At 36.4% G+C, this 12024-nt stretch overlaps 1 protein-coding gene across 6 annotated transcripts in view; it reads left to right on the top strand.

The window, feature by feature from the left end:
* SLC24A2 (solute carrier family 24 member 2) overlaps positions 1-12024 on the top strand; it is a 113787-nt gene that overhangs the window by 51452 nt on the left and 50311 nt on the right. For all 6 annotated transcript variants that reach the window (XM_048931677.1, XM_048931682.1, XM_048931679.1 and 3 more), the window contains exons 3-4: positions 7019-7057; positions 8124-8232. In XM_048931677.1, the coding sequence (XP_048787634.1) occupies positions 7019-7057; positions 8124-8232 (148 nt within the window). The remainder of the gene's footprint in view (positions 1-7018; positions 7058-8123; positions 8233-12024) is intronic.

Genomic DNA, 12024 nt, shown 5'->3' with positions numbered 1-12024 from the left:
AATGTTTTTCTGCCGTCTTCTTGCTAAGCCATGCAGGTTTGATTGAATTGTAAGGAATGAAAAGCAGTCGGTAGCTTTTATAGCATGGTTGGAGTTTGGCTGAAAACCCTCCCATTGGCCAAAACCTGCAGTTTATTCTGTGGATTCCGGCATTCTATGAGTTTTGTGAATTTAATCTCAGAACATTCACTAATGCTTCCATATAATATTATTAATGAAATCCTAGCATATTAAGAATTTTAAGTTCAGGTATTTTAAAGCTTGCTATATAAAGCCATGTTCATTTACTTAAACTGTCACTTGTGAACAAATGTTTTGCATGCATGAGTGCCCAGTGGCAGCTGTGGGTACCTTATGTTAGTTTTGTTTCTTTTTCCAAAAGATTATTTTGTCTCCCCTGAAGTTACAGAACTATCGTAGTAATTTATATAATTAAAAAAAAAAAAAAATAGGAAAAGGTGACTTCATTGCCAAATCTTGAAACGAGGATAAGAGGACAACTTAAACCTGCATGATTACTTCTGACACTAAGATGATTAAAAACTCATCAAGACTTTAATCTTGAGCTATTACATTGCCATCCTAAGCCAGAGGTACCTGCTTTTAAGTAAGTTCAGAGAAGGTAAGAGACATAGGGCAGACTCTGACTTTCTGGCACATAACACGTGATTGATCCTGCTGGCTGACCATAAGAGTCATATACGTATATACATATAAGAGCATATATTTCTTCACATAATACTACACATAAAAATCCGGATTCAAATCAGCTGGCCTAGCACTAATATGTAATTTTACAGCTGGTTGCTTAACCCATCATTTGTGGTGAATCAGCTAAGGAGCAACTCTTCTGAACATGTATGAGAATTCACTATATGCAGGCACATTATGCAATTGTATGAACAGAAAGAATGGCATAAAAAAGGGCAACTGAATAAAGACAACTATTCTGGTTTGCTCAGAGCTATGCCTTTCACAATACTTGTTCATATAAAAGCAGTTGTAAAAGTGTCCAGGTATTTCAGTTTGATGCTCCAGCTCAATTTCTGTTAAAGTTCAAGCATAAGTTAATAAATGTTTCATTTTAATTAAAAGGAGAACAGCAAGCTTACAACCTCAATTTAATTTTTGATATGATTCTTGTGAATCATACTTATCTTACTCAACAATATGCAATTATTTTGGTTTTGGAAATAAAATGGTAAAAGAAGGAAGTCAGGCATAGTGAAAAATTTTTTTCTACAGTGTACTTTGTTTAAATAAGATCTGAGGTTATTTATACAGTTTGAGTCACAGGCTGCATTCAGGTAATGATCTACTAAGCAGTACTATGTAAGCTAAAATCTCCGTCGTCAGTTTACCATAATTAAATATGGAAATATGCACTTTTAGTCACTCACAACCTTTCTACATAAGAGAGAAAAAGAGTGGGGTAAGGAGATGTATCACCTTTAGTGAGTAAGCTGTACTGGCACCATTGCAATGCCTTACAGAGCTTCCACGAATCATGGTGTCTGTTTATTTCTATGGATGTCTAGAAGAATTTTGGTTTAAGGTTACTTAGACTACTGGTAGTTGCAGTTTTCAGTTTCCTGCTAACCAAATAAATCCTACCTATTGAGTAGAACCGTAGAATCATAGACTCGTTTGAGTTGAAGGGGACCCTTAATAGCCATCTATTCCAACTCCCCTGCAATGAACAGGGATGGACACCTACAGCTCAGTCAGGTTGCTCAGAGTCCTGCCCAACCTGACCTTGAATTTCTCCAAGGACAGAGAATCCACTACCTCTCTGGGCACTCTGTTCCAAGACAAAGGTTATAACATCAAATTGTGTTGGGATTTACATAGGAAGGAGGACTAAGAGATTCTAATTGAATAAAACTGAAAGATTTACTTAGTAAGACAACTTGATAAAATTATAACTTTCTTTGTTATTTTGTTTTCCTTCAAAAAGCTCATTAGGTTTAATCTATCTGAGTTTATTTCTTTGCATTCTACTTAATGCATTAACCTATCAACATATTTACCAGTAAATGTATAACGTCTCTGTTTCAGGTACATTGATAGCACTCTGTAGATACAGATATTTAAAAAGGATCCAGGCCCTGTTAAGTCAACTAGATTGACTTCAGTGTCTACCTTTGAAATGCATTTAATTTCTTTGCAGTTCAGCCTAGCAAATAAAACTAGAGACATCCATAAACCTTAAAAGTGTCTTGCAAAGATTAGAGAGCCCTGTTCACACAAAGAAAGCTACTACCTGTGATTTTTTTTAGGACTGTCAAGCAGTGCCTCACTGATATGTACAAAATCGCAGAGTTCAGATACTGCTTTTGAAAACAAATGTAAGAGAGATTTGCAAATGTCCTTCACTGTAGTACATGGTTGAGTCATTTTACCAAACTCTATTTGAACCCATATTCTACAGTAATAAGAGAAACTATATTGTGTTTGGCAGCCACTGAGTGTCATGGACTTTCACTATTCCCATAAAAGCTGATTAAAATTAATAGATAAATAAATAGAAATAGCTTTTTTAGTTATTATTGTGAGAAAATATTTAACAAACAGGAAAGAGATGTCAACCCACACCGTAGTTGGGTACTGAAATCTGTTTATGTTTACCTGCTGTTGTTTGACACTGTTTTCTGATGCTGGTGGAGCTGAAGTCAAATGCATGCTTTCCCATAGTAGGAGCAGGGTTTGCTAACTGTCTCAGACTATTGGACCTGTGAAATGGCGACTATTTAAGGAGTACAGGAACCCCTAACGCTGCAAGTAGTCATTTCTCAGATTTTGCAATACCTGGTCATGCAGTCTAATATAGTTAGAAGTCACTAGCCATTTTTTATTAGCAAGAGTGTTCAGTAGCCCTTTATTTTAAAGGAAAGTGGGAGGACACTTGCCACATAATAAAGCATCATCTCTTGCAGAATTAGGGACCTGTTTTTCAATAACATGAATTCCCAGACCATTGCCAAACATTAAACACTTTCCAAGATCAGACAGAACTGTCTGATAGATCCTGTAATATAATCATCCTCTTAACCCTTAGGTAATATTTCTAGAGTTGCATTTGTCTTACAAGAGATATAGATGTTCTTTACCATTTTTTAAAACATTGGCCCTGAAAATTTTCAGGGAGAAGTACCTTGTTTAAGTGTAACAAGAGCTCTTTCTTTCATAAATTGGAGATCATCATACAACTCATGGAAAAGAAATGACCTTGTTAGAAGAAAAGCAAAAATGTCTTCCTTATGCTTGCAGCTGTTAAGAGGACTGTGAAGAATTACATGCACTTCAATGCTGAGATGGGATCTCAATTAGAGCTACATTCTCTCTAGCTGTGGGAAGGATGTTATCCTATATTTCTGCAGAAATATAACCTATTATTAATTAAACCTGAACCAATTTCTTTGATATCACCATTGTGTGATGATGTATTGTCATTCCAACAGTTATTCAACAGTTATTTGAACAGTGATCACATATGGTGTCTGTACTGAGCATTGTCATATCAAATACTGTTGAATGTTGTAGTGCATTAAATATATTTATAGCACTTTTGAGCAATAGTATTTAACTGTTTAGAGGTCAGAAGATAAAGACATTGGCAAAGAAGATGCCGGGTTAATCTCTAATAGACCTGTATCAATGAGAAAAAAAGGTATGTGAAAAGAAATCAAAGATCATTTTTTCTTAGCAGGTTTCTTTGCGTGTGTGTTCTTTCTGAGATAAAATGTTTTAAGCCTGTTAGCACAGGTGGAATGAGGAATCAGTGATGTCTTAGATAGGAGGATGGGCAAAATCTTATGTGCTGCTATGGCATACAGGAGAACCCACAAATGTTTTGGTAAATTCTCTAAGAAAATACTAAACTGTCTCATGGTTAATCTTTCTATAATTCTCATACAAGCATGGCACAGAGTTGTGCCTCAAATACTTTTCCAAAAAAAGCCATGCTAAAATAAATTGTTTTCATTTTACATAGCTATAATAAATGGACAATTTTGCAGAATTTTTTTTGCAGAATTTTTCTGCTACTAATCTGATCAGGAAAACACATAATGGACAGATGACATTCAATTTCCATTGCTTCCTTATCCTAAGTGCAGTAGATGCCAAGATTTAAGAGCAAACTTACCTCCACTGAAGATGTGTCTTTAAAGAGATATGATCCAATATATTAAAAACATATATTTTTCACTTTCGGAATAAGAAAATAAAAGGTTAAGAAATTCAACCTTGGGCCAGCTTTTTCAATGTGACCTTAAATGAAAAAGTTGAATAAAATGTCTGATACATATTTCTGCAAAAGAAAAATGATGCTTTAAAATAATTAGTCATGCGGTGTCTGATATCCAAATTACATAGCACTGATTTTGTAAATGCAAAATTCACTGTTATCAATGTGAAAACAATTTCATTTGCTTCCTCCTAATAGAGAAAGAATGTCATCAAAAATTCATGTAAACACACCACAAATTAATTTTTCACCGCTTAATGAAATAGTTAACACTATTTTAAGTTGTTTTTACTAATCCAGGAGATAATCCAAACAAGGCAAGCACTTAGTGCTACTGAAATTTCAAGCATTATTTACATTTCATTTTTAAAAATGTGGAGAAATTTCTGCCTTAGAGCTGTTTTTATTTTAGTCTTGAACATTTCTTCCAGGGTGTAACTTGACTGGCAAGTTAAGCTCAAATACAATTACATTACTAATCATGTGGAAAAAAACAATTTAAAAGATTTGTTTCACGGTATTGTAACCCGCTATGTACTGTGAGAGCGAATTAAATTGTTTCAGATATATTTTTCACTTTTAGTTTATTTCCTTAACAGATAGGCAAAAAGTAATTTGTTATTCTTTCTCTTTATAACATAATTGTCTTATACAAATTAAATTATGTGTTACAAATTAGCATTTAGATTTTATACACTTATGCAGCTTCAGCCAGTTCCATTTCAAGTAAGTGACTGTGTTCCTTGTAAATTCACTGCTTTTCTTCAGGAGTGCTTTCATCTCAAGCTTAGTCTATTCTATCTATCTATCTATCTATCTATCTATCTATCTATCTATCTATCTATATTCTATAAAAAATCTGTAAGATTTTTGAGACCATTCTCAGTGTCTGTTGGCCTTAAAGAAAGTGGCACTCTTCAGCCCTTTTCAGGCATAACCTGAAATGCATGATAATACATAATATTCTTGTATCTTTCACTATTATAATTAAGAAACAAACTCTGTAGAATTACAGAATGGCTTGGATTGGAAGGCACCTTAAAGACTACCCAGTACCATCCCCCTGCCATGGGCAGGGCTGAATCCCACCATCTCAGGCTGCCCAGGACCCCATACAACCTGGCTTTTAGTGTCTCTGCCAGCGCCTCCACTGTCATCTCCAAAATTTCCTGTGTCCAAATATTTTTGCTTTTGTGAATTTCACTGCAAGAATATGTTTTCCTCCCATAGAGGTCCCTCAAAGTTTAACCAAGCAACACATATCAATTTATTTCTGAAGGAGTATGTGTATTTGTCAAAATACATATATGCATTATGTCAAAAAATTGTGCCTTAATTCTTTTGTTGACATTTTAGAGCACAGATTTTGCACTTCTTCTTTCCTTTTCTTTCCACTCCATTAAAAGTTTTTTCCCTGATGATTGTCATCAGTAGATGCATAAAACATATCTTTTTTTTCTCACTATTTCTCAGAGAAAGGCAGTCTAATTTCAGAGGTGACAGATAGTTCCTTTATCAGAACAGAGATCCCTTTTCTGTGGTTCATTGTGTACAAGTTAATATTGACAGCTGGTGAAATGTTTTTGACACAAAGGGTTCAGTTGTTCTTTCCCTCGTTATGGAGCAGAAGAGACCTGTTCTGTTTTCAGTGTTTGCACATAATTGCTTGTCTTCCACCAACCTTCAGGGTTAATTCACTAACTCAGAAGGCATGTTCTGCCAGTTAAAATTTATATGTGTCAAAAAGAGAGTTTCACTGCACAGGGAAGTGTAACGCAGAACTGTTGCAACATAATTTGTTTTCTCCGTGATGCACCAACCATGAATCTTGGTATGGAGGAGATGACTTACATGTCAGCTTCTGGGGAAGGAGCTATGAGCAGATAGGGATGATTGTGAGACAGCTGGATTTGGCATTATGTCCTTTTTTAGTTAGTACTTAACAACTGGAGTTCCTTAATTCATTGCTTTATCACAGTACATTGCTGAAAGTTAACTTGGTGAAAAAAGTTCTGGGTCTCCATTAAATGCAAGTGTTAATTTCATTAAAGGTGCAACCAAAACTCAGGCCTGCAAATCAGATCTACGTGTTTTTAATACAAGTATGTCTGTGTTTTGCTACTATTATCTGAGGGATGAGATGTAGGAATCACAAATCATCACCGGGATACAGCATTTACCTAGCAGCATTCGCTGCCTTTAAAATCAGCCATTGTCTCCTTTGCCTTCATGGTAGAGCACTGTTTTGCTATCTTGTCTCCCCTTAACTGTTGCTGCCAGCTTAGCATAAATGGCCATTTGCAGGGAGTTAGAGATCAAGTCTTCACTTCCTCGTGCAATCCCTTCCTGCAAAACACCAGTGTAATGCTATTCCTTCTCTAGGTTTTATTGAACAGTTCCTTGGTCAGCTTCAAGTGTCTTACCACATTTAGTTTTTTATTCCTCACTCTCTCATAGCGGTTGGTACACTGGGAGTTTGCCTCCCTGTGTATTTTGTATGAAATGAACACCATCATTGGCAGCACAGCTGCTGTGTGCCAGCCTTGAAACTGTGGCAGCTCCTAAACAAGCAGCTGGCAAGAATGAAAGACTCCTGCAGCGCTGCACTGTGAATTGACTGTGATTTACCTGGCAGTTAGGATGCTTTAATTCAAAAAAACCTACCACAACAGGGTGCAGATAATCAGACACCTGTGCTGTTGTACTGCCTTTCCACTTCATGCATGCTCCATCTGACACTTCTTTCTGTTCTTTCTCCCATTCATGCAGTCACCTACTTCTGGCGACAAGGATGACCAAACACTGACGGTAGGCAGCAATTAGTAGTTGCATGAGCATTTATTTCTCAAGAGAGTGGTAAGGCAAACATTTCTTTATTTTGGCACACATCAGCATTTGTGTGTATCATTGGGCTTTCTTTCTCCCCTCCTATGCAAATGTAAAATTTAAATATTTAATTTCCTGTGATAAAACTGAATTCCTGTGTTCATTTTCTATCATTTTGCATTTAGAATTTGTAGGATACCAAAGATTAATGCACATGTTCTGCTTTTATTACAAAACAAACAATGCCTTATTTTAGTCAAGTTTGAGTTTTTTTCTTCCTGTAATTGGGTTCCCGGACTTTCTAATCCAGCAGTCCATTGGTTCTGATTATTGTCTTTATCTGAACGAGAAAACTGCTCTCCACAAAGCAGTCTTAGTCAACATGGTATGCTAAATGCATCATTTTTGGTATAAGACAATGGCTTGGGGAAAAGAACCTTGGGGAAAAGAACCTATATGTTTATAAGTTCCTTAAAATTATGCAAAAGATGCTTGAATATAGGCTGTGTGGTGCATTCACTGCCTTACCACTCTAACAATCTGTTTATGTAATCATTATTTACTGAACTGAACCAAAGTGAGGCATACTTTTGACTGAACTTCAGGATGTTACTCTCAAAAAAATGGTATCAAGACTGCGTATTTGCAATGCACTATAGGCATTTAAAATTAAAATTTACTTTTGAGACTTGACCACAAGGTTCTGCAGAAAAGTAAATTATTAATTCCTGCGGATGACATTGTAAGGCAATGATTTTCTTAATGTTTGAAGAATTTTCACAGGGAAGGATTTTTTTTCACCTCTCTTTTCCTAAGCCTTGTGAGATTAACAATTTATTTGATGAACTGTCTCCTCCAGATAAATTGGCTATATATATAACAATGTTTAATAGAGTGTGTGGTCTAATATAATATGCTGCACATAATGTTGGAAAATGTTTCACTATATGGCAAGATGTGAGATTAATTCGTAGTGTTTCAGGCCAACTTCTATATGAAACATAACTTCAAACAAAACATAACTTCTGTCCCTTATATCTCAACTTAGACCAAGCCACGGCTCCAGCGGGGAGGAAGCTCTGCATCTCTCCACAACAGTCTGATGAGGAACAGCATCTTCCAGCTCATGATTCACACACTTGACCCACTTGCAGAAGGTATGCCTATTAATTTTCTACTATTTTCCACTTTTTTTTTTTTTTTTTTTTTTTTTGCTTTTCACCCATATTTTCTGAATGTGTGTAAATTTTCTGTTTTGTATTCGAATGGCAAGATATGCTTACTTCCACCAAAACTTGCAACTTAGGAAATTTGTTCATTGCAGTGGTAACTAAAACTGATCTCTTGATTGATACCTATCATGATTACTGCTTTCTTACACCTCTGTTTTCAGCAGCAACTTGAAAGTCACAAAACTTCAATCATCTTGTACTTCTGTAGAGTTTTTTGTTTGCTTTTGTTTTTTTCCCAGTCTTGATCGTATTATATCAGGTTAAAATTAAATAAAAATAATAAAAAAGAGAAAAAGGCCAAACCAATGAGTAATATGTCCTGGAATTATAGAAAGGGATGAGTCTCTACTGGTCTGACTTTGGGTAGATTAACAGTCAAACATCCCTCAATGTAACACGCATGTTATCAATTTGCTTGGTTTGTCCAAGTTTGGTGTAATTTTTGATCTGTGAGAAGCTAGCAGGGAAACCATGATTGCTTTGGTATCAGAAGGTGTCAGGAAAACTATAATTGCTTTGCAGTTTTGGGGTGATTTGAATCTGCACTTTCGGTAGACTTCCAAACAAATTCAAGGCCAGACGTACATTAGATGTATATGTGTATATGTGTCTATAACACTTCTTGCTGGAGTAACAACTGTCTTGAGAAATAGCAATTGCAAAAATTGTATGAGGTACTAAATAGGCATGTTACTGACAGTTATAAATTCCGAATGCTGCCAATCATGAAGTACATACAGCATTTTCTTTCATTTAGGTTCCGTTTATGTTTCTCATTTCAACATTACATACAGCTTTTTAAGCTGCTTTTCATGTCAGGACAAGGCAAATATACTTTTCCATTTCCCTCTCCAACAGATGAAGTTGATGTTCATATTGTCAATACAAGGGCAATTTTAGCTCGTGCATTCTCTACATCATTATTTTCACTCTGATTATGATCCATTGCCACAAGAAAATGTTTTTGCTTTGGTTTGTGCTGTTTGCTGCCAAAGCCTGTTGCGTGTTAGAGCGGAGCCATCAACAGACTATGCTCTGTTCTCATAAATGCTGAAAAAGGACTATGTAATTTATTGTAGATAAACATTTAGCTTCCTTTATTTCCACCACTGTAGCAGGTGAGTTGGTTTTCTTACTGCTGCAAACTTTCCTTTCAAATCTCTTCTTTACCCATCTGTTAGTCGAGCTTTGTCTTCTGCTAGGATAACAGACATCCACTCAGAACATGCAAAAGAAAAAAAATTCTGACAGTCCCTCTCGCTCCTCTTTTCCCTGAAAGCAATGCTTCCGGGTTGAAGATATGCCAGATATGTTAAGTAGCGCTAAGTGGTGACAGAAATGATGAACAGAAATCATCAAATCATTTCCAAAAGATAGAACAGAAGTGGGCTGGGAAGAACCTTTTAGCAGAGACAGATTGAGGACCTAGGCTGAAAACTGGAAATGCTTACTGGAGTTCAATTTGGGCTTAACAAAGGTTCCACAATTAAAATCGGTTCTCACCTAATATGTATTTCTCCACTGTTTAAGGTTGTTCCCATAAACATAGGTTGTTTAGCATTCAGATTTTATTCCAGTGCTTTTCCCCTCTAGCAGCACTGTACCACGCAGTGTACAGTCTTCTCTGTTTGGGACAGCACAGGAAAAAAGGTTTTCAAAACATGAAATCCATCCTGAGTTTTTTGAAAACCAATTCCTGTAATTAAGTATATCAAGTAACTCTGTGCAACTACTCATTGTGTCAGTAAAACTTTTGAGATCAATATGGATTGCTAGAAATGACTGCAAAGGATAAATTTGACTTACAGAAAAAATATAGTCGTGGTTTGCTTGCTCACAATAGCTTTCTTTCTTTTTTTTTTTTAATGTGTGTCCAAACTCTGAAATTTGTCTTAGAGCTGATGTTCTTCAAAAATCAGAATGTAAAGTTGGTGGTCCTTATATGAGTACTAGGCACTGATATGAAACCTGTATCTTTCACTAAAACTGACATGATGAGTTTGAATTTACAAAATAAAACAAAATAATAAAAACATTTGCAGTAAATATGGTGTTGTTATGTACAATTATCAGAAAATGTCCAAGAAGTATGGAAACATGGAAAACGTGGTGCAGACATTGGATGTGGTATTGACATCAAAGGAGCTAAACTTTCAAATATTCACCCAGTACACAAAATTAAATTTGAGTTAATGAAAGCCCAGTGTGCAATTCAGTAAACACTTCTGCATTTGCAGCTTTGGTTTTATTTTTTTTACCTATATGTCCAGATATATTAACTGTTGTATTCTGCCAGACCTTATGTTCATTAACGCTTTCTGAGGCACCACTTCTTTTGTGGGGAGGCCTGGCTTTCAAAATGTTTAGTTTTGCAGGTGGTTTGGAAGACATGCAGTCAGGCTTCAGCTCATCTCTATGCTCATTAAGATCATGCCAGAGATCCTCCAAGAAACTGTGTCAAGGTGATAGAAGTCAGGGAATGATTATGGACAGGCAATAGGTCTTCATAAAGAGCAAATCATGCCTGACCAACTGGCTGGTGTTCTACAACAGAGTGACAGTACTTGTGGTCAAGTAAAGAGTAACTGATGTTATCTACTTTTACTCATCCAAAGCTTTTAATATGGTTCCACACAGCATTCTTATCTCTGAATAGGAGAGACTTTGAATTTGATGGATGGACTATTCAGTGGATAAGGAATTGGCTGTGTCTGAAGAGTTGCTGTCAATGATTCAATGTGCAGGTGACAAGTGATGTCTTCAAGGGTCCATCTTGGCCCTGGTGCTCTCTAATATTTTCATTACTGATATAGACAGAGGGATTGAGTACACACTCAGCAAGCTTGCAGATGACACCAAGCTGGCTGGTGCTGTTGATACAGTAGAAGGAAGGGATGTGATACAGAGGGGCCTTGACAGGCTTCGTAGGTGGGCCTATGCAAACTTCATGACATTCAACAAGATCAAGTGAAAGGTTCTGTTCCTGGGTCTGGGCAGTCCCAAATGTCAGTACTGACTGCATGATGAATGAATTGAGGGAGACCACTGTATAAGGCCTTGACTAAATTGGTGGATGAAATACCTGTTTTGGATCTGAAGAAAAGAGAAGTATATGAAAATGTTTTGAAATGCCATTCTCAGAGGAAGAAAGTATGAAAATTCTAAATCAAAGCACATATGTGAGCACACCAGCAATCACAGCATTTGGGCATTCTCCTATCATCCTTCCTGTCTCATTTCTTCTGTCATTCATTATTACTCCCTTCTTCTTCCTTGCTTTCTCTTTCTTCATTTTGCTACCATTTGCTTCCTTTCTTTTTTCTCTTATTTTCCTCATACTATTTTCTCTCATCTGCACCTGCTTCCTTTCACTCTTTTCCATTAGGATGGCTTCCTCAGTAATTGCATTCCTTCTGTCCTGCTGTTTCCTTTAATAGAAGCACTTTCCAAGTGGGCACTGGCAGCACTTCAGCAGGTCCAGCCAAACAAACCAGATATTTAGTCTCCAGAAGAGCTTTTGTGAAGTCTGTCACCAACATGTTTCACCCTTCACAACCTCTAGGTCTAATGTTGCCATCAGAGCTAAAACTTCTTGTCACCATGCTGCTGGAATATCCAGCTTTTCTTTCAGTCATTAATAAAATTAATTGTTACTTTCTCTTTAATAACTACAAGGAGAAAATGCTTTGTCATTTTGGCTTCTATGGGCTTGGTAAG

This window comes from Lagopus muta, chromosome Z (assembly GCF_023343835.1).
Source record: "Lagopus muta isolate bLagMut1 chromosome Z, bLagMut1 primary, whole genome shotgun sequence".
NCBI classification, from domain to species: Eukaryota; Metazoa; Chordata; class Aves; order Galliformes; family Phasianidae; genus Lagopus; species Lagopus muta.
Note: the sequence above shows the minus strand (reverse complement) of the source record. Positions and strands in the feature narration are given on the sequence as shown.